Source organism: Heptranchias perlo, chromosome 24, assembly GCF_035084215.1.
Source record: "Heptranchias perlo isolate sHepPer1 chromosome 24, sHepPer1.hap1, whole genome shotgun sequence".
Lineage (NCBI taxonomy): Eukaryota > Metazoa > Chordata > Chondrichthyes > Hexanchiformes > Hexanchidae > Heptranchias > Heptranchias perlo.
In genome coordinates, this window is record NC_090348.1 from 1947633 (window position 1) to 1971155 (window position 23523).

The 23523-nt window shown below is 48.7% G+C and overlaps 1 protein-coding gene across 1 annotated transcript in view; it reads right to left on the reverse strand.

The window, feature by feature from the left end:
• The window catches only part of LOC137341904 (dynein axonemal heavy chain 3-like), a 490604-nt gene that overhangs the window by 250749 nt on the left and 216332 nt on the right, over positions 1-23523 (reverse strand). The window contains exons 34-36 of the mRNA XM_068005410.1: positions 19641-19831; positions 17952-18047; positions 6591-6782 (exon numbers count right to left, since the gene is read on the reverse strand). Of these exons, the coding sequence (XP_067861511.1) occupies positions 6591-6782; positions 17952-18047; positions 19641-19831 (479 nt within the window). The remainder of the gene's footprint in view (positions 1-6590; positions 6783-17951; positions 18048-19640; positions 19832-23523) is intronic.

Below are 23523 nucleotides of genomic sequence, written 5' to 3' on the forward strand. Positions count from 1 at the left end.
CTCAGTGTGAGACATTGATAGACAGAGGCTCAGTGTGAGACATTAATTGACAGAGGCTCAGTGTGAGACATTAATTGACTGAGGCTCAGTGTGAGACATTGATAGACAGAGGCTCAGTGTGAGACATTGATAGACAGAGGCTCAGTGTGAGACATTAATAGACAGAGGCTCAGTGTGAGACATTAATAGACAGGCTCAGTGTGAGACATTAATACACTGAGGCTCAGTGTGAGACATTGATAGACAGAGGCTCAGTGTGAGACATTAATTGACAGAGGCTCAGTGTGAGACATTAATTGACTGAGGCTCAGTGTGAGACATTGATAGACTGAGGCTCAGTGTGAGACATTGATAGACAGAGGCTCAGTGTGAGACATTAATTGACAGAGGCTCAGTGTGAGACATTAATTGACTGAGGCTCAGTGTGAGACATTGATAGACAGAGGCTCAGTGTGAGACATTGATAGACAGAGGCTCAGTGTGAGACATTAATAGACTGAGGCTCAGTGTGAGACATTGATAGACAGAGGCTCAGTGTGAGACATTAATAGACTGAGGCTCAGTGTGAGACATTAATAGACTGAGGCTCAGTGTGAGACATTAATGGACAGGCTCAGTGTGAGATATTGATAGACTGAGGCTCAGTGTGAGACATTGATAGACTGAGGCTCAGTGTGAGACATTAATAGACTGAGGCTCAGTGTGAGATATTGATAGACTGAGGCTCAGTGTGAGACATTAATAGACAGAGGCTCAGTGTGAGACATTAATAGACTGAGGCTCAGTGTGAGATATTGATAGACTGAGGCTCAGTGTGAGACATTAATAGACAGAGGCTCAGTGTGAGACATTAATAGACTGAGGCTCAGTGTGAGACATTAATAGACAGAGGCTCAGTGTGAGACATTAATAGACTGAGGCTCAGTGTGAGACATTAATAGACAGAGGCTCAGTGTGAGACATTAATAGACTGAGGCTCAGTGTGAGACATTGATAGACTGAGGCTCAGTGTGAGACATTAATAGTCAGAGGCTCAGTGTGAGACATTAATAGACTGAGGCTCAGTGTGAGACATTAATAGACAGAGGCTCAGTGTGAGACATTAATAGACTGAGGCTCAGTGTGAGACATTAATAGTCAGAGGCTCAGTGTGAGATGTTAATAGTCAGAGGCTCAGTGTGAGACATTAATCGTCAGAGGCTCAGTGTGAGACATTGATAAATATAAAGAGGGGGTGCTTAATAGATTGGCAGTACTCAAAGTAGAAATGTCACCTGGTCCAGATGAGATGCATCCTCGGTTACTGAGGGAAGTGAGGGTGGAAATTGCGGAGGCTCTGGCCACAATCTTCCAAACCTCCCTAAATATGGGGATGGTGCCAGAGGACTGGAGGATTGTAAATGTTACACCCCTATTCAAAACAGGGGAGGGGGATAAACCCGGCAATTACAGGCCAGTCAGCCTATAGTCGGCTGTGGCAAAACTTTTAGAGACAATAATCCAGGACAAAATGAATTGGCACTTGGAGAAGTCTGGGCTAATAAGTGACAGTCAGTCCAGATTTGTTAAAGAAAAGTCATGTTTGACTAACTTGATTGAGTTCTTTGATGAAGTAACGGAGAGGGTTGATGGGGGTAGTGCAGATGATGTGTACATGGATTTTCAAAAGCTGTTTGATAAAGTATCACATAACAGACTTGTTAGCAAAATTACAGCCCATGGGATTAAAGGGACAGTGACAGCATGGATACAAATTGGCTAAGGGACAGAAAGCAGAGAGTAGTGGTGAACGGTTGTTTTTCAGACTGGAGGGAAGTTTACAGTGGTGTTCCCCAGGGGTCAGTATTAGGACTACTGCTCTTTTTGATATATATTAGTGACCTGGACTTGGGTACAGAGGGTATAATTTCAAAGTTTGCAGATGACACAAAACTCGGAAATGTAGTAAACAATGTGGAGGATAGTAACAGACTTCAGGAGTTCATAGACAGACTGGTGAAATGGGCAGACACATGGCAGGTAAAATTTAATGCAGAGAAGTGTGAAGTGATACATTTTGCTACGAAGAATGAGGAGAGGCAATATAAACTAAACGGTACAATTTTAAACAGGAACAGAGAGACCTGGGGGTGCATGGACACAAATCTTTGAAGGTGGTAGGACAAGTTGAGAAGGCTGTTAAAAAAGCATATGGGATCCTGGGCTTCATTAATAGAGGCATAGAGTACAAAAGCAAGGAAGTTATGCTGAACCTTTATAAAACACTAGTTAGGTCTCAGCTGGAGTATTGTGTTCAATTCTGGGCACCACACTTTAGGAAGGATGTCAAGGCCTTAGAGAGGGTGCAGAGGAGATTTACTAGAATGGTACCAGGGATGAGGGACTTCAGTTATGTGGATAGACTGGAGAAACTCGAGTTGTTCTCCTTAGAACAGAGAAGGTTAAGAGGAGATTTGATGGAGGTGTTCAAAATCATGAACAGTTTTGATGGAGTAAATAAGGAGAAAGTGTTTCCAGTGGCAGGAAGGTCGGTAACCAGAGGACACGGATTTAAGGGGATCAGCAAAAGAGCCAGAGGCGTCATGAGAAAATGTTTTTTTATGCAGCGAGTTGTTACGATCGGGAATGCGCTGCCTGAAAGGGTGGTGGAAGCAGATTCAATAGTAACTTTCAAAATGGAATTGGATAAATACTTGAAGGGAAAACATTCTCAGGGCTCTGGGGAAAGAGCAGGGGAGTGGGACTGATTGGATAGCTCTTTCAAAGAGCCAGCACAGGCACAATGGGCAGAAGGGCCTCCTCCTGTGTTGTACCTACTGTGATATTATGATGTAGTCTCAGTTTGAGACATTGATGGACATAAGCTCAGTGTGAGAAATTGATTGTTATAGGCTCAGTGTGAGATGTAGGCTCAGTGTGAGATATAGGCTCAGTGTGAGATATAGGCTCAGTGTGAGATATAGGCTCAGTGTGAGATATCGGCTCAGTGTGAGATGTAGGCTCAGTGTGAGATGTAGGCTCAGTGTGAGATATAGGCTCAGTGTGAGATATCGGCTCAGTGTGAGATATAGGCTCAGTGTGAGATATAGGCTCAGTGTGAGATATCGGCTCAGTGTGAGATGTAGGCTCAGTGTGAGATATCGGCTCAGTGTGAGATATAGGCTCAGTGTGAGATATCGGCTCAGTGTGAGATATAGGCTCAGTGTGAGATGTAGGCTCAGTGTGAGATGTAGGCTCAGTGTGAGATATAGGCTCAGTGTGAGATATCGGCTCAGTGTGAGATATAGGCTCAGTGTGAGATATCGGCTCAGTGTGAGATGTAGGCTCAGTGTGAGATGTAGGCTCAGTGTGAGATATCGGCTCAGTGTGAGATGTCGGCTCAGTGTGAGATGTCGGCTCAGTGTGAGATATAGGCTCAGTGTGAGATATCGGCTCAGTGTGAGATGTAGGCTCAGTGTGAGATGTAGGCTCAGTGTGAGATATCGGCTCAGTGTGAGATATAGGCTCAGTGTGAGATATAGGCTCAGTGTGAGATATCGGCTCAGTGTGAGATATCGGCTCAGTGTGAGATGTAGGCTCAGTGTGAGATATAGGCTCAGTGTGAGATATAGGCTCAGTGTGAGATATAGGCTCAGTGTGAGATGTAGGCTCAGTGTGAGATATCGGCTCAGTGTGAGATATCGGCTCAGTGTGAGATATAGGCTCAGTGTGAGATATAGGCTCAGTGTGAGATATCGGCTCAGTGTGAGATATCGGCTCAGTGTGAGATGTAGGCTCAGTGTGAGATGTAGGCTCAGTGTGAGATATAGGCTCAGTGTGAGATATCGGCTCAGTGTGAGATATAGGCTCAGTGTGAGATATAGGCTCAGTGTGAGATATAGGCTCAGTGTGAGATGTAGGCTCAGTGTGAGATATCGGCTCAGTGTGAGATGTCGGCTCAGTGTGAGATGTCGGCTCAGTGTGAGATATAGGCTCAGTGTGAGATATAGGCTCAGTGTGAGATGTAGGCTCAGTGTGAGATGTAGGCTCAGTGTGAGATATCGGCTCAGTGTGAGATATCGGCTCAGTGTGAGATATCGGCTCATTGTGAGATATGGGCTCATTGTGAGATATAGGCTCATTGTGAGATATAGGCTCAGTGTGAGATATCGGCTCAGTGTGCGATATAGGCTCAGTGTGAGATATAGGCTCAGTGTGAGATATCAGCTCAGTGTGAGATGTAGGCTCAGTGTGAGATGTAGGCTCAGTGTGAGATATAGGCTCAGTGTGAGATATAGGCTCAGTGTGAGATATCGGCTCAGTGTGAGATATAGGCTCAGTGTGAGATATAGGCTCAGTGTGAGATATCGGCTCAGTGTGAGATATAGGCTCAGTGTGAGATATCGGCTCAGTGTGAGATATCGGCTCAGTGTGAGATGTAGGCTCAGTGTGAGATGTAGGCTCAGTGTGAGATATCGGCTCAGTGTGAGATATAGGCTCAGTGTGAGATATAGGCTCAGTGTGAGATATCGGCTCAGTGTGAGATATAGGCTCAGTGTGAGATATAGGCTCAGTGTGAGATGTCGGCTCAGTGTGAGATATAGGCTCAGTGTGAGATATAGGCTCAGTGTGAGATATCGGCTCAGTGTGAGATATCGGCTCAGTGTGAGATATCGGCTCAGTGTGCGATATAGACTCAGTGTGAGATATAGGCTCAGTGTGAGATATAGGCTCAGTGTGAGATATAGGCTCAGTGTGAGATATCGGCTCAGTGTGAGATATAGGCTCAGTGTGAGATATAGGCTCAGTGTGAGATATAGGCTCAGTGTGAGATATAGGCTCAGTGTGAGATATAGGCTCAGTGTGAGATGTCGGCTCAGTGTGAGATATAGGCTCAGTGTGAGATATAGACTCAGTGTGCGATATAGACTCATTGTGAGATATAGATAGACATAAATGCTGAGAGGTTGTTTCGCCTGGCTGGAGAGTCTGGAACTAGAAGTCGTAGTCTGAAGATAAGGGGTCGACCATTTAGGACCGTGTGAGGAAAAATTCTCATTGATAGACATAAGGTCAATGTGAGATATTGATAGACATAAGGTCAATGTGAGGCAGTCTGGTCCTGATTTGTTTCCTCCCACCAAAATAGGTTGGGGAGGGGCTTCTGCCAGCCGGATTTGACCTTGACCCATTCTTCTGGGTCAGGGTCAGGGTCAGGGTCAATCACACACTTATGGTGATCATCCATTGGTATCTCTGCTCTGCAGGGGGAGCCCACCTCTGACGCGAGGGAGAATATCATGGGGTGATTGGTGCAGCACCTCCACTGGGCAGGGACAATGTTAAAGAGGCCAGAAGTACCCTAAATAAACCTGAATGAAATGTGGAAGGGGCTTTGAATGACCCCAGCTTAAATGGTTGAGCCATTTGCAAGGTCAGAGAGATGGCTATTTCTGATCTCTCAGACAGTTCTCCTCCCACAGTCTCCCCACCCCTTCCTTCCTTCTGGGGTTCAGGGATGGCAAAGAAGGAAAATTGCCTGGAGTCCTCAGTCTGACCTCCCTGTTACATGCGATGGAGCAGGCAATGGGCAGGCATCTGACACCCGTGTCAGTGTGGGGGACAGGAGGGGAGGAAGGTGGTCGGTTTTAGGAGTGGGGATTTGGTGTCAAGCCTCCCCATCCTGTTTCCCTCTGTATATTGCTGCAGGACTGCCTAAAAAGAACAAATTCCCAGAGGGAAATCCAAGCTGACACTTTCTTTCAAGTAAAGAGATCAAATTCATTAATATATCAGTTTACAAATCAATTGTCTTATTAGAGCATTCTAATTAATCACATACCCAAAAAGACTCTCATTAATCACACTGTCTATTTACAAAAAGGTGTCATTATACAATTTGCAGCTGACTTGTGCTAATCCTTTAATGGGCATACTCCCACATTCCGTGATGTGATGGCACAGATTATTCAAAAACTAAAATTATATCTTCAGGCAACACAAGTTAACAGGTATATTTTTAGTTCTGTGTTGAGGCTTCAAGTAATGACAACATGTCACAACTTGTTTCCAGAGAATTACTCACTCCTTGAGGCTGGAAAATTAGCACTAACTCAAAATGAATTAACACTTGTTGACAAATTTATCAACTCAACTTCCAGTTGATAAACTTCTTGTTGAATGTAAATGGACATGTGTTAGATATTCCACTGTAGTTGACAAGCAAGTCCTCTTTAATACCTTAATATATAGGAACATATATATTCAGCCCCTCGAGCCTGGTCAGTCATTCAATTAGATCATGGTTGATCTGTATCCTAACTTCATTAACTGCCTTTGCTCCACATCCCTTGATACCCTTACCCGACAAAAATCTATCGATCTCAGTCTTTAAAGCTCCAATACACAAAACTGCTGTAGACATGCTAAATATTGCAATTAGCTATAAGAAAAATATTGCCATTCAGCTATAAAAGCTCAGTTAAATACTCCTTTAAATCCTTTAGTACAAAACAATAAGAATATTTGCAGACTCTACATCAACAGAAAGTTTTCAGATAATAGATTTGCCTGTTGTTAATTACTGGCTGAGCCTATTTGGGACGAATTACCTGAAACCAATCGATGGTGCAGCAGTTAATCAGAGCTGGGAACTGACGCAGACGATTGCGGAATGCCTCTCCTATAGGGCTAAACGCCAGCATCAAATGCAGGTTCTGCCGAATTCTTTCGGTAAATTTGTTGTAAGTGTTGTAGGCGGTAACGTCAAGCTTTGTTTTCCCCGCAGGTGCAAGCTGACTTATCTGGCAGTGAAAGAAAGTCATTGTCAAAATAATACAAGGGGATCCTGATGTATGGAATGTTGGCAGTGAGATCCAAGGTCGTAGTTCAATCATAAAGACATCCTAAAAACTACCAGAATGATTTGCTTCTGGTTTAGGAATTTTTTTAAAAAGACTTGCATTTATACAGCGCCTTTCATGACCTCAGGATGTCCCAATGCACTGTATACAATCATAGAATCATAGAATGGTAACAGCACAGAAGGAGGCCATTTGGCCCGCCGAGCCCTGCAAGAGCAATCCAGTTAGTCCCACTCCCCCGTCCTTTCCCCGTAACCCTGCAAATTTTTTCCCTTCAAGTACTTATCCAATTCCTTTTTGAAGGCCATGATTGAATCTGCCTCCACCACCCCCTCGGGCAGTGCATTCCAAATCATAACCACTCGCTGTGTAAAAGTTTTTCCTCATGTCGCCTTTGGTTCTTTTGCCAATCACCTTAAATCTGTGTGCTTTGGTTCTTGACCCTTCCGCCAATAGAATTATAGAATGGTTAAGGCACAGAAAGAGGCCATTCGGCCAATCGAGCCTGTGCCTGCTCTCTGTAAGAGCAATCCAGCTAGTCCCACTCCCCCGCCCTTACCCTGTAGCCCTGAAAATTTTTCTCCTTCAGGCACCTATCTAATTCCCTTTTTGAAGGCCACAATTAAATCTGCCTCCACCACCCCCTCGGGCAGTGCATTCCAGATCCTCACCACTCGCTGTGTAAAAAAGGTTTTCCTCATGTCGCCTTTGGTTCTTTTGCCAATCACCTTAAACCTGTGTTCTCTGGTTCTTGACCCTTCTGCCAATGGGAACAGTTTCTCTCTATCTACTCGGTCCAGACCCTTCATGATTTTGAACAATTCTATCAAATCTCCTCTCATCCATCTCTGCTCTAAAGAAGAACAGCCCCAGTTTCTCCAGTCTATCCATGTAACTGAAGTCTCTCATCCCTGGAACCATTCTAGTAAATCTATTCTGCACCCTCTCTAAGGCCTTCACATCTTTCCTAAAGTGCGGTGCCCAGAATTGGACACAATACTCCAGTTGGCCAAATCAGTGTTTTATAAAGGTTCATCATAACCTCCTTGCTTTTGTACTCTATGCCTCTATTTATAAAGCCCAGGATCCCGAATGCTTTCTTAAACACTTTCCCAACCTGTCCTGCCACTTTCAACGATTTGTGCCCATATACCCCCAGATCTCTTTGTTCCTGTACCCCTTTCAGAATTGTACCCTCTAGTTTATATTGCCTCTCCTCATTCTTCCTACCGAAATGTATCACCTCACATTTCTCAGCGTTAAATTTCATCTGCCACGTGTCCGCTCATTCCACCAGCCTGTCTATATCCTCTTGAAGTCTATCCCTATCCTCCTCACTGTTTACTATACTTCCAAGTTTTGTGTCATCTGCAAATTTTGAAATTGTGCCCTGTACACCCAAGTCCAAGTCATTAATAGATATCAAGAAAAGCAGTGGTCCCAGCACTGACCCCTGGGGAACACCACTGTACACCTCCCTCCAGTCTGAAAAACAACCATTCACCACTACTCTCTGTATCCTGTCATTTAGCCAATTTCATATCCATGCTGCCACTGCCCCTTTTATTCCATGGGCTTCAATTGTATTGACAAGCCTATTATGTGGCACTTTATCAAACGCCTTTTGAAAGTCCATATACATCACATCAACCCTCTCTGTTACCTCATCAAAGAACTCAATCAAGTTAGTGAAACACGATTTGTCTTGAACAAATCCGTGCTGACTTTCCCTAATCAATCCACACTTAGCCAAGTGACTGTTAATTTTGTCCTGGATTATCGTTTCTAAAAGTTTCCCCATCACCGAGGTTAAACTGACTGGCCTGTAGTTGCTGGGTTTATCCTTATACCCTTTTTTGAACAAGGGTGTAACATTTGCAATTCTCCAGTCCTCTGGCATCACTCCTATATCTACGGGTGTTTGGAAGAATATAGCCAGTATCTCCGCAATTTCCACCCTTACTTCCCTCAGCATCCTAGGATGCAACCCATCCGGACCAGGTGACTTATTTACTTTAAGTACAGCTCGCCTTTCAAGTACATCCTCTTTATCAATTTTTAGCCCATCCAGTATGTCAACTACTTCCTCTTTTACTGAGACTCTGGCAGCATCTTCTTCCCTGATAAAGACAGGTGCAAAGTACTCATTTAATACCTCGGCCATGCCCTCAGCCTCCATGCCTATATCCCCTTTTTGGTCCCTAATCGGCCCCACCCTTCCTCTTACTACCCGTTTACCATTTATATGCCCATAGAAGACTTTTGGATTCCCTTTTATGTGGGTCTCATACTCTCTCTTTGCCCCTCTTATTTCCTTTTTTACTTCCCCTATGTACTTTCTATATTCAGCCTGGTTCTCACTTGTATTATCAACCTGACATCTGTCATACGCCCCCTTTTTTCCGTTTCATCTTACTCTCTATCTCTTTCATCATCCAGGGAGCTCTGGCTTTCATTGCCCTACCTTTCCCCCTCATGGGAATGTGTCTAGACTGTACCCGAACCATCTCCTCTTTAAAGGCCGCCCATTGTTCAATTACAGTTTTGCCTGCCAATCTTTGATTACAATTTCGCTGGACCAGATCCATTCTCATCCCACTGAAATTGGCCCTCCTCCAATTGAGTATTTTTACTCTAGATTGCCCCTTGTCCTTTTCTGTAACTAATTTAAACCTTATGATACTATGATCGCTGTTCCCTAAATGTTCCCCCACTGACACTTGCTCCACTTGACCCACCTTATTCCCCAGAACCAGATTCAGCAATGCCTCCTTCCTCATTGGGCCGGAAATGTACTGATCAAGAAAGTTCTCCTAAACACTGTTCAAAAATTCCTCCTCCTCTCTGCCCTTTACACTATTACTATCCCAGTCTATATTAGGATAGTTGAAGTCCCCCATTATCACTACTATATGATTTTTGCGCCTCTCTGTAATTTCCCTGCAAATTTGCTCCTCTATATTCTTCCCACTAGTTGGTGGCCTATAGACTACCCCCAGTAGTGTAATGGCACCTCTATTGTTTCTTAACTCTAACCAAACAGATTCTGTCCTTGACCCCTCCAGGACATCCTCTCTCTCCAGCACTGTAATATTCTCCTTAATCGATACTGCCACCCCCCTCCTTTCTTTCCTTCCCTATCTTTCCTGAACACCTTGTATCCAGGAATATTTAGTACCCAATCCTGCCCTATTTTGAGCCAGGTCTCCATTATCACCGCAGCATCATATTCCCATGTGGCTAATTGCACCTGCAGCTCACCGACCTTCTTTAACACGTTTTGTGCGTTTACACACATGGTCCCAGCTCCGTTGAGGTGCAACCTGTCCGGCCTGTACCGGTCCCACCTCCCCCAGAACTGGTCCCAGTGCCCCAGGAATCTAAAGCCCTCCCTCCTGCACCTTCTCTCCAGCCACACATTCATCTGCTCTGTCCTCCTATTTCTATACTCACTAGCACGTGGAACTGGGAGTAATCCGGAGATTACTGCCTTTGAGGTCCTGTTCTTTAATCCTTTTCCCAGCTCCCTAAAATCTGCCTGCAGGACCTCGTCCCCCTTTCTACCTCAGTCGTTGGTACCGATATGGACCATGACCTCTGGCTGTTCGCCCTCCCCCTCAGAATGTTCTGCAGCCACTCCGTGACATCCTTGACCCTGGCACGAGGGAGGCAACATACCATCCTGGAATCACATCTGCGGCTGCAGAAACACCTCTCTGTTCCCCTAAACTATTGAATCCAATGGGAACAATTTCTCTCCATCTACTCTGTCTAAACCCCTCATGATTTTGAACACCTCTATCAAATCTCCTCTCAATCGTCTCTGCTCTAAGGAGAACAACCCCAGTTTCTCCAATCTATCCACGTAACTGAAGTCCCTCATCCCTGGAACCATTCTCATAAATCTTTTCTGCACCCTCTCTAAGGCCTTCATATCCTTCCTAAAGTGCGGTGCCCAGAATTGGACACAAGGGGCTCTATTTTAGCACCCGCTATCGGGTGCGTTTCCCGCGGGGGGGCTCCGAAAATCGGAGAATCCCGGCACTGTACCGGAGCCCGCCCCGAACCCGCGCACTTCCGGGTTCCCCGCTGACGCGCCGGCGTGCGCGCGCAGCCCCCGCTGGTGGGAATCCCGCAGGCAATTAAAGCCAGCGGGATGCCACTTGACAGTATTTATTTAGGTATTTCAGGTCATTAACTGACCTGATTAAGGGACTATGTGGGATTTTAGAACAAAGTGGGACTGTTTCACACACTGGGGGAAACACTCCCAGCTCGAATGGACGTGTTGCAGCCGTCAGCCTGTGGCAGCTGCAAAGGTCCATTTGACAGGTGGGGGGGGGAGACCCTCACCCATTGCAGGAGGCCACTCTGTCATTTGGGACAAAGTTTGGCCTCCACTACCCTCCTCCTGACAAGTCAAAGTCACCAACCTGCACACGGAGACATGTACCTACCTTGCGGACCCCCTCAGATGTACATCTTGCGGATGGGGGCCGCCGTAGTTGCAGTCATGACCTCCTCGGAGGGCGAACAGCATCACCAGCCTCACCAGCCTCGCCGTCCACGCCGTCCACCTCTGACACGTGGAGCTCCACAACAGAGTGCTGTGACACATCCACCTGCACAGCAGGAGGGAGGGCTACCGTAGAGAGAGATGCGTCGCAGAGGGCACTACCCTCGCCACAGGGTCCACAGACCGAGGCTCAGCCTCCTGGACCTCTCTGAGCAGCAGTGCACACGAAGGCTCAGAGTCACTCGGCATGTAGCCGTGGACATCTGCAGCCTCCTTCATGCCAAGCTGCTCCTGGCTGGCCCGAGCACCATCCTCTTACCTGTCGCTGTCAAAGTCACCACTGCCCTCAACAACTTCTCCTCCGCATCCTTCCAGGGTGCAACCGGGGACATTGCCGATGTCTCTCAGTCGTCTGCGCAGAAGAGCCCTGCAAATACACCTACACCCACTCTGCAGTGACACAATGGGTGGCATCAGTGGTGGGTCCTCATAGTGATACCCAGGAGCGGGCATTATTGCACAAACCAGACAGGATTCGCGAAGACGTGGCAGTAGTGGTGCCAATATAATGTGTGATGTGAGTTGTTCTGAAATTCAATATAAGTAACACCCATGACAATCCCTCAAACACCCTTGTGCATCCCCTTCATGCTCACGACACGTTTGCCTTACGCTTCCTACTGCACATATGTGATGCATGCCCTGTGGCTGCAGCACAGGTAGTGGCAGGTTGAGTGAGGCTGACTGTGAAAGAGATGCATGAGAGGGTGAGTATGAGATAGAGCCATGAGATTGTATGAGGATTGGGTTGAGTGGTAGTGGTGGGATGAGTACTGGCGAGGTGAGTAGGTGCAGGTAAGATGAGGATAAGGTTTGAGTGGGTATGAGGGGTGATGTGACAGAGTAGTGTTGGCAGTGCCGAAGGAGATGTGGGGTGGGGGCAGTGTTGTGGCAGACGGAGTGTAGGGGAAAGACTACGTGTACTCACTATGGATGACCTACTGAGGTCATTGGACTGCCAGGTGGGCGATATGTTGGTGGCGCAGGTGACCCCCTCTGCCACCTCGAGCCAGGCCTTCCTGGTGGCAGAGGCGGGCCGCTTCCTCCCGCCCGCCGGGTGGAAGATCTCTGTCCTCCCCCTCCTCCTCACCCCATGTATTGATACCTGGGGTGAGGCATCGTTAAACTGGGAGCAGCCTTCCCCCTGGGCTGCTCCATGCAGTCATCTTTGCTATTGGTTGCAGCATCGGTCAGTGGAGGACTGCCCCTTTAAATAGAGCGTCTCCAGCTGACAGATCTTACTGCGCATGTGCAGCCCGCCCGACGCGCAGATCAGCAGCGGGGAACCCGGAGGAGCAGGTAAGTGGATCCAATTAGTGGTTTGCCTGCTACGATCGCGCGGGAAACCCACTAATTTCACCGGGCGCGTTACCCACGCGCCCGATAGCCCACCCGCCGAGAACCCGCAGCCCTGGTAACATCGGGCCCAATACTCCAGTTGTGGCTGAACCAGTGTTTTATAAAGGTTCATCATAACCTCCTTGCTTTTGTATTCTACGCCTGTTTAAAAAGCCCAGGATCCCATATGCTTTCTTAACCGCTTTTTCAACCTGCCCTGCCACCTTCAACGATTTGTACACATATACCCCCAGATCTCTCTGTTCCTGTACCCCTTTTAGAATTGTACCCTTTAGTTTATATTGCCTCTCCTCATTCTTCCTACCAAAATGTATCACTTCACACTTCTCTGCTTGAAATTTCGTCCGCCCATTCCACCAGCCTGTCTATATCCTCTTGAAGTCTATCACTATCCTCCTCACTGTTTACTACACTTCCAAGTTTTGTGTCATCTGCAAATTCGGAAATTGTGCCCTGTACACCCAAGTCCAAGTCATTAATATATATCAAGAAAAGCAGTGGTCCCAGCACCGACCCCTGGGGAACACCACTGTACACCTCCCTCCAGTCCGAACAACAACCGTTCACCACTACTCTCTGTTTCCTGTCACTTAGCCAATTCTGTATCCACACTGCCACTGCCTCTTTTATTCCATGGGCTTCAACTTTGATGACAAGCCTATTTTGTGGCACTTTATCAAATGCCTTTTGAAAGTCCATATACACCACATCAACTGCATTGCCCTCATCGACCCTCTCTGTTACCTCATCAAAAAACTCAATCAAATTACTTAAACACGACTTGCCTTTAACAAATCCGTGCTGGCTTTCCTTAATTAATCCACACTTGTCCAAATGACTGTTAATTTTGTCCTGGATTATCGTTTCTAAAAGATTCCCCACCACCGAGGTTAAACTGACTGGCCTGTAGTTGCTGGGTTTATCCTTACACACTTTTTGAACAAGGGTGTAACATTTGCAATTCTCCAGTCCTCTGGCACCACCCCTGTATTTACAGATGTTTGGAAGATTATGACCAGTACCTCCACAATTTCCACCCTTACTTCCCTCAGCATCCTAGGATGCATCCCATCCAGACCGAGTGACTTATCTACTTTAAGTACAGCCTTTCTAGTACCTCCTCTTTATCAATTTTTAGCCCATCCAGTATCTCAATTACTATCTACTTTATGTGCAGCCATTATTCTACTGTGGGGAAATGCAGCAGCCAATTTGCGCGCAGCAAGGCCCCACAAACAGAAATGTGATAATGACCAGAAAATCGTCGGTTGAGGGATAAATATTGCCCAGGACACTGGGGAAAACTCCCCGGCTCTTCCTCAAATAGTGCCATGGGATCTTTTATGTCCACCTGAGGGGGCAGACGGGACCTCGGTTTGACCTCTCATCCGAAAGACGGCACCTCCAACAGTGCAGCACTCCCTCAATACTGCAATGGAGTGTCAGCCTGGATATGTGCTCAAATCTCTCAGATTATCCTCAATTTTGCTATTTTATATATCTAGAGTCATGGGAAAACTGTCACAAGTGTCAATGAGCGAGAGAATCCTGAATGGCTAAAATATTCTGTTCATAAAAAAATCGAATGCTAATTGCCTGTCTGCAGTATGACCACAGAGGTAGGTGAGTAAGAAAGGACAATCAATATCCAGCACAAAGGCTACCAGTAAATAACGAGCAAGGTGGAGGAAATCAATCAATGAAAGTCGGCACAACCTTTCTTGAAAGTGTTTGCTGCTATCATTTTGGTTTTTCAGTAGCACAAGGGGAAGAGTGGGAAAGGTAAAAGGATACGTAGGTACATAGGGATTACTAGACAAAAGAACAAGGTCCATCTGGTTGGCCTGGCACCACCCAGTCGCCATGTGGAAAGGTAATGCTCATTTCCCATGGTGGTTGTCTTTCGGTGCGAGACCTATTGCACTGGGTATCTGTCCCTGTTACATTGTCCCAGGAATCCCGTGGCTCCGGGTGGGGGGAGTGACACTGAGCTGGGCTGTGCCCGCCGTCGGCACAGGCTCTTTGCAGAGATGCTAATGAGGTGGGAGGGGCTGGCGAGGTGTCACAATGCAAGGGCACCCAGTACAATGTAACCTCGTCCCCTGCCAACTGGGGGAGTCTGTGGTGACCCCGGGGAGTCTGTCCCGGGGAGTCTGTGGTGACCCCGGGGAGTCTGTGGTGATCCCGGGGAGTCTGTGGTGCTCCCGGGGAGTCTGTCCCGGGGAGTCTGTGGTGATCCTGGGGAGTCTGTGGTGCTCCCGGGGAGTCTGTGGTGATCCCGGGGAGTCTGTGGTGCTCCCGGGGAGTCTGTCCCGGGGAGTCTGTGGTGCTCCCGGGGAGTCTGTCCCGGGGAGTCTGTGGTGCTCCCGGGGAGTCTGTCCCGGGGAGTCTGTGGTGATCCCGGGGAGTCTGTCCCGGGGAGTCTGTGGTGCTCCTGGGGAGTCTGTCCTGGGGAGTCTGTGGTGCTCCCGGGGAGTCTGTGGTGCTCCCGGGGAGTCTGTCCCGGGGAGTCTGTGGTGATCCCGGGAAGTCTGTGGTGATCCTGGGGAGTCTGTGGTGATCCCGGGGAGTCTGTCCCGGGGAGTCTGTGGCGATCCCGGGGACTCTGTGGCGATCCCGGGGAGTCTGTCCTGGGGAGTCTGTGGTGCTCCTGGGGAGTCTGTCCTGGGGAGTCTGTGGCGATCCCGGGGAGTCTGTCCTGGGGAGTCTGTGGCGATCCCGGGGAGTCTGTCCTGGGGAGTCTGTGGCGATCCCAGGGAGTCTGTGGCGATCCCGGGGAGTCTGTGGCGATCCCGGGGAGTCTGTGGCGATCCCGGGGAGTCTGTGGTGATCCCGGGGAGTCTGTCCTGGGGAGTCTGTGGCGATCCCGGGGAGTCTGTGGCGATCCCGGGGAGTCTGTCCCGGGGAGTCTGTGGTGATCCCGGGGAGTCTGTGGCGATCCCGGGGAGTCTGTGGCGATCCCGGGGAGTCTGTGGCGATCCCGGGGAGTCTGTCCTGGGGAGTCTGTGGTGATCCTGGGGAGTCTGTCCTGGGGAGTCTGTGGCGATCCCAGGGAGTCTGTCCTGGGGAGTCTGTGGCGATCCCGGGGAGTCTGTGGCGATCCCGGGGAGTCTGTGGCGATCCCGGGGAGTCTGTGGCGATCCCGGGGAGTCTGTGGCGATCCCGGGGAGTCTGTGGCGATCCCGGGGAGTCTGTGGCGATCCCGGGGAGTCTGTGGCGATCCCGGGGAGTCTGTGGCGATCCCGGGGAGTCTGTGGCGATCCCGGGGAGTCTGTGGCGATCCCGGGGAGTCTGTGGCGATCCCGGGGAGTCTGTCCTGGGGAGTCTGTGGCGATCCCAGGGAGTCTGTCCTGGGGAGTCTGTGGTGCTCCTGGGGAGTCTGCGGCGATCCCGGGGAGTCTGTCCTGGGGAGTCTGTGGTGATCCTGGGGAGTCTGTGGTGCTCCTGGGGAGTCTGTGGCGATCCCGGGGAGTCTGTCCTGGGGAGTCTGTGGTGATCCCGGGGAGTCTGTGGCGATCCCGGGGAGTCTGTGGCGATCCCGGGGAGTCTGTCCTGGGGAGTCTGTGGCGATCCCGGGGAGTCTGTGGCGATCCCAGAGTCTGCGGTGATCCCGGGGAGTCTGTGGCGATCCCAGAGTCTGCGGTGATCCCGGGGAGTCTGTGGCGATCCCAGAGTCTGCGGCGATCCCGGGGAGTCTGTGGCGATCCCAGAGTCTGCGGTGATCCCGGGGAGTCTGTGGCGATCCCGGGGAGTCTGTGGCGATCCCAGAGTCTGCGGTGATCCCGGGGAGTCTGTGGCGATCCCGGAGTCTGCGGTGATCCCGGAGTCTGTGGCGATCCCGGGGAGTCTGTGGCGATCCCGGAGTCTGCGGTGATCCCGGGGAGTCTGCGGTGATCCCGGGGAGTCTGCGGTGATCCCGGGGAGTCTGCGGCGATCCCGGGGAGTCTGCGGCGATCCCGGGGAGTCTGCGGCGATCCCGGGGAGTCTGCGGCGATCCCGGGGAGTCTGCGGCGATCCCGGGGAGTCTGCGGCGATCCCGGAGTCTGCGGCGATCCCGGGGAGTCTGCGGCGATCCCGGGGAGTCTGTGGCGATCCCAGAGTCTGTGGCGATCCCAGAGTCTGCGGCGATCCCGGGGAGTCTGCGGCGATCCCGGGGAGTCTGCGGCGATCCCGGGGAGTCTGCGGCGATCCCGGGGAGTCTGCGGCGATCCCGGGGAGTCTGTGGCGATCCCAGAGTCTGCGGTGATCCCGGGGAGTCTGCGGCGATCCCGGGGAGTCTACGGCGATCCCGGGGAGTCTGTGGCGATCCCAGAGTCTGCGGTGATCCCCGGGAGTCTGCGGTGATCCCGGGGAGTCTGTGGCGATCCCAGAGTCTGCGGTGATCCCGGGGAGCAGGCTGAAAGCGGGTGGACTTTTCTCATTTTTACCCCTTTCCCACATTCCCAGGAACCTTCTGCTTGCTGATCTCCCAATTTCAGAGCCCCGAGCTCAAATTTCCTGCCCCTTCTCGATGCTCGGCCTGACCAGGAGGGCTGGCCTGCACTGGGATGCCCTCAGACCACGTTAATGGCCCAGAACTTCCAACAAATGGATAAAAAATTAAATCTTTCACAATGAAACCATTACATTTCCTCACAAGGCGCCATTCCTGCAGCACTGTCCTCCACAAACTTCCTCCTGACTCTCAGGGACTCACTTTTAAAGGTACATTTTCTGTTCCCCCCACTAATGTCAGACACAATGCAGCCATTGCACCATCAATCCACACTGCTCTGGTGTTTCCACGTAGGGAGTGCAGTGTAGGGCCACGGGCAATGCTATGCTCTGTGATATTCTGAAGGAACAATTTTCAGCAGCACCACATCAAGTCACACACTGCAGAACAGGCGTTCAAAATGAATTACAAACCTGTGGGAGCTCACTCTCGGATAGTCAAACAATCCCACTCTTGTGAAACAAGTCAGAGGGAGGCAGTGACACTCCACGGGGTGAATGTTTGGAGACTCTGATGCTGGCACAGATTGGACGATGGGGTAAGGGGGTCAGTGAATTCTGACACTCCCCATTTCGCAGCTGCTGATATTAATTCCAACAGTTCCACAAGACGTTGAGCGAGACTCCTTTTCGGGAGCGGAGTCCCTGGAAGTGTACCTGACGGAGGGACTAAATCTTACCTTTTCGATTATTGCCCGCTTTTCCTCATTGTCGAATAAGTTGGGGATGTCCCCGGTGTTCAGAATCATATTGATGTCTTCCAGAAAGGCTTCATCCTGATATAAAATATTGATGGGGAGAATTTATCTCTTAGATATATATATATTTTTTTGTTATTACTCATTCTCAGGATGTGGGCATCGCCAGCAAGGCCGGCATTTATTGCCCATCCCTAGTTGCCCTGTGAAGGTGGTGATCCAATGGAGTTACTTGCTAGGCCACTTCAGAGGACAATTAAAAATCAACCACATTGTTGTGGGACTGGAGTCACGTATAGACCAGACCGGGTAAGGACGGCAGGTTTCCTTCCCTAAAGGACATTAGTGAACCAGTTGGGTTTTTATAACAATCTGACAGCTTCATGGTCACTTTTACTGAGACCAGCTTTTTATTCCCACATTTTTAAAACTGAATTCAAATTCTCAATCTGCCTTAGTGGGATTTGAACTCAAGTTTTCTGGATTATTAATGCGGTAACTAGAGCCACTACACCATACCCATCATAAGATGGAGGTGTGCCCTCTCACACCCATTTTAAATCCACACATTGCCTTGCATGCACACAGGATTATCATTATAAAGAACTGTATTTATAGGTGCAAAAGGTGCAAAAAAGATTTACTGGGGCCCATAAATATAAGATAGCCACGAACAAATCCAATAGGGAATTCAGGAGAAACCTCTTTACTCAAGGAGTAGTTGAGGTGAATAGCATAGATACATTTAAGGGAAGCTAAATAAACACACGAGGGAGAAAGGAATAGAAGGATATGCTGATAGGGTGAGATGAATTAGGGAGGGAGGAGGCTCGTGTGGAGCATAAACACCGGTATAGACCAGTTGGGCCGAATGGTCTATTTCTGTGCTGTACATTCTATATAATTCTTTGTATTTAAGATTCACAAGATAACTGCACCCACAGACACCCACTGAGCAAATCAAAGAACAAAAGGGGGCAACAACTTGTATTTATAAAGCGCTTTTAACATAGTAAAACATCCCAAAGCACTTCACCAGAGCGTAATCAGATAAAAACTGACACCAAGCCAAAGCAGGAGATATTAGGACAGGTGACCAAAAGCTTGGTCAATGAGGTAGGTTTTAAGGAGTGTCTTAAAGGAGGAGAGAGGGAGAGGTGTAGGGAGGGAATTCCAGAGCTTAGGGCCTGGGCAGCTGAAGCCAATGGTGGGGCGAAGGAAACGGGGGATTCACAAGAGGCCAGGATTGGAGGAGTGCAGAGATCTCGGAGGGTTGAAGGGTTGGAGGAGGTTACAGAGATAGGGAGGGGGACGAGGCCATGGAGGGATTTCAAAAGAAGGATGAGAATTTTAAAATCGAGGAGTTCCTGGACTGGGAGCCAATGTAGGTTAACGAGCACGAGAGGGGTGCGGTGTGATGGGTGAACGGGATTTGGTGCGAGTTAGGATACGGGCGGCAGAGTTTTGGATGAGCTAAAGTTTATGGAGGGTGGAAGATGGGAGGCCGGTCAGGAGAGCGTTGGAATAGTCGAGTTTGGAGGTAACAAAGTCATGGATGAGGGTTGGAAATTAACAGCAATGGGAGCAGTGAGCGGTAAAGAAAGAGCAGAACGATTCTGAGCAGCATGGGAGTGAGTGAGTAAACTGGTCAAAGATCACTGCCGTAATTACCTTGATCTGATGGTCAGCAAACAGGAAGACAGTCGGGGTACCATTCTGTCCAGCCCCTCGTAACACCTTCTTCAGGTCATCCTTCCACTCTGCCAGTGTGTACGTTTTCTGGATACTGACCTGGAAGATCTCCGTGCCAGCCATGAACGCAGCAAGCCTGGTCGCTGATTGTCTCCCGCTCCCTCCGATCCCTGCTGTTTATAACACAAACAATCATCCTACGTCCACCGCAGTCAATACCCATCCTGCTTTCATTAGGGTGGAATGTCCCACTAGCAATCATTACTTTTATATATTTCTATATAAGTAAGGAAATTCAGGGTAATAAACTGCCCTTCTATTTTACAGTTGTTGTTTTCTGTTCAGCACGGAGGCGAGAATGATTTACATTGCACGTTTCACAATCAAATCGACACACTTGTTCCACATTTTAAGAAAAACCTTCAGATACCTATTAATAAAAAATCAGAACCACTCACATTTATGTTCCAGCTTCAAAAAATGGAGTGGAAATTGGTTTATGTTGCACCTGTTTTTTGGGTGTAAAACAGGTACAAAACAGAGCAATTTAGCCGTGGGACGGCCTGCACGCAATCTGCCCAGGGTTTGGTCTCACCGTCAAATTTGTGGGGCCCATTTTTAGGCGTACTGGGCGGATGCCTAATACAGCCTGCTTAAGGACCCCTTGGAGAAACTCCGTAAGCACTGACTCAATCTTTCAGGCATTTGCTGCGGCCAAACCAATGGACGTCTCCAAACAGGTATCATTTGTAAAACAAACTTTCTTTAATGTGGAGCCAGGAGGAGGAGTGACAACGGCCCTCAGCCCAGGATCGGTCACACCGGGATCGACCCCCCTCAACCCGGAATCTCCTCCATGGGATCCCCCCGGGATCTCCCCCCCCGGGATTTCCCCAACCTCCAGGATCACCCTCCTGGAAACCCCCCATTCCCAGGAGGGAAAGGCCGAATAATTATAGGCCAGTCAATCTTACCTCGGTGGTGGGCAAACTATTAGAATCAATACTGAGAGATAGGATAAACTGTCACTTGGAAAGGCATGGTTTAATCAGGGATAACACGGGACGCAACCAACAGAGTACCCTTCGTCGTCCAGTACTTCCCCGGAGCGGAGAAACTACGCCATGTTCTCCGCAGCCTTCAACATGTCATCAATGATGACGAACACCTCGCTAAGGCCATCCCCACACCTCCACTACTCGCCTTTAAACAGCCACCCAACCTCAAACAGACCATCGTTCGCAGCAAATTACCCAGCTTTCAGGAGAACAGCGTCCACGACACCACACAACCCTGCCACAGTAACCTCTGCAAGACATGCCAGATCATCGACACAGATACCACCATCACACGAGAGGACACCACCCACCAGGTACATGGTTCATACTCCTGTGACTCGGCCAACGTTGTCTACCTCATACGTTGCAGGAAAGGATGCCCCAGAGCATGGTACATTGGCGAGACCATGCAGACACTGCGACAACGGATGAACGGACACCGCGCAACAATCGCCAGACAGGAGGGTTCTCTCCCTGTCGGGGAACACTTCAGCAGTCATGGACATTCAGCCACCGACCTTCGGGTAAGCATACTCCAAGGCGGCCTTCGAGACACACGACAACGCAAAATCGTCGAGCAGAAATTGATAGCCAAGTTCCGCACCCATGAGGACGGCCTCAACCGGGATCTTGGGTTCATGTCACGCTACACGTAACCCCACCAGCGAACAAATGTTATCTGTTTTTAATATAACGGGTCATTGACTGTCTTCCTTCTCTCTCTCTCTTTTTTTTTGGGGGGTTTGTATATTCGGTGGCCTTTTTAGGTGACACCTTTCTGTCTGCTCACTGTGATTGCCTTGGCAACGGGCAGTAATCACCAGGCATTGTTCTGTGATTTTCAAATGCGAAGGATTCGAAAATATCATTTCCACACCATTCACCTGAGGAAGGAGGAAGCCTCCAAAAGCTTGTGGAATTAAAAATAAATTTGTTGGACTATAACTTGGTGTTGTAAAATTGTTTACAATTAATCAGGGATAGTCAGCATGGATTTGTTCAGGGAAGGTCATGCCTTACAAATCTGATTGAATTCTTTGAGGAAGTGACAAGGAGGATTGATGAGGGTAGTGCAGTGGATGTTGTCTACATGGATTTTAGTAAGGCATTTGACAAGGTCCCACATGGCAGACTGGTCAGAAAGGTAAAAGCCCATGGGATACAGGGAAATGTGGTGAATTGGATCCAAAATTGGCTCAGTAACAGGAAACAAAGGGTAAAAGTCGATGGATGTCTTTGCGAATGGAAATCCATTTCCAGTGGTGTGCCACAGGGCTCAGTGTTGGGTCCCTTGCTGTTTGTGGTATATATTCATGATTTGGACTTGAATGTAGGGGGCATGATTGGCAAATTTGCAGATGACACAAAAATTGTCCGTGTAGTTGATAGTGAAGAGGATAGCTGTAGACTCCAAGAAGATATCAATGGGTTGGTGGAGTGGGCGGAAAAGTGGCAAATGGAGTTCAACCCAGAGAAGTGTGAGGTAATGCACTTAGGGAAGGCAAACAGTAAAAGGGAATACGCAGTAAACGGGAATATATTGAGAGGGTTAGAGAAAGTGAGAGACCTTGGAGTACATGTGCACAGGTCCCTGAAGGTGGCAGTACAGGTAGATAAGGTTGTGAAGAAGGCATACGGAATGCTCTCCATTATTAGCCGAGGTATAGAATACAAAAGCAGGGATGTAATGATGGAACTGTATAAAACGCTGGTAAGGCCACAGCTGGAGTATTGTGCACAGTTCTGGTCACCACATTACAGGAAGGACGTAATTGCTCTGGAGAGAGTGCAGAGAAGATTTACAAGAATGTTGCCAGGGCTTGAAAATTGCAGCAACGAGGAGAGATTGGATTGGCTGGGGTTGTTTTCATTGGAGCAGAGGAGGCTGAGGGGAGACTTGATTGAGGTGTACAAAATTATGAGGGGCCCAGATAGAGTAGACAGGAAGTATCTGTTTCCCCCAGCGGAGAGTTCAAGAACTAGAGGACATAGATTTAAGCTGATTGGCGGAAGGATTAGAGGGGACATGAGGAAAAACTTTTTTACCCAGAGGGTGGTGGGTGTATGGAATTCACCGCCTGAATTGGTGGTAGAGGCAGGGACCCTCAACTCTTTTAAAAAGTACCTGGACCTGAACCTAAAGTGCTGTAAGCTGCAGGGCTACGGACCGGGTGCTGGAAGGTGGGATTAGAATGGACACCTGGTTGTTCTTCGAGCCGGCGTGGACACGATGGGCCGAATGGCCCCCTTCTGTGCTGTATCTTTTCTATGGTTCTATGGTTCTATTGCAACTAACCTTCATTTTTAGAATAATTACTACAGGAATGCCCAAATTAAGTAGGATTTGTAACTATTCCTTCCAGTGAATGTAAAGGGTGGGAGAGGGGGATTTCCCTCAGGGTATTTCCTGCTTTGCTGTTGGTGAAATCCCCATTTATGTGCGAAGTCTACTGTATGTTAAGAGAGAAGAGCATAAGAACATAAGAAATAGGAGCAGGAGTCGGCCATTCGGCCCCTCGAGCCTGCTCCACCATTCAATCAGATCATGGCTGATCTTTGACCTCAACTCCACTTTCCAGCCCGATCCCCATATCCCTGATTCCCCTAGAGTTTGGGGTAGAGAATTCCAAAGATTCACAAACCTCTGAGCGATGAAATATCTCCACATCTCAGACTTAAATGGCCGACCCCTTATCCTGAGACTATGCCTCTAGTTCGAGACTCTCCAGCCAGGGGAAACAACCTCTCAGTATCTACCCTGTCAAGCCCCCTCAGAATCTTATATGTTTCAATGAGATCACCTC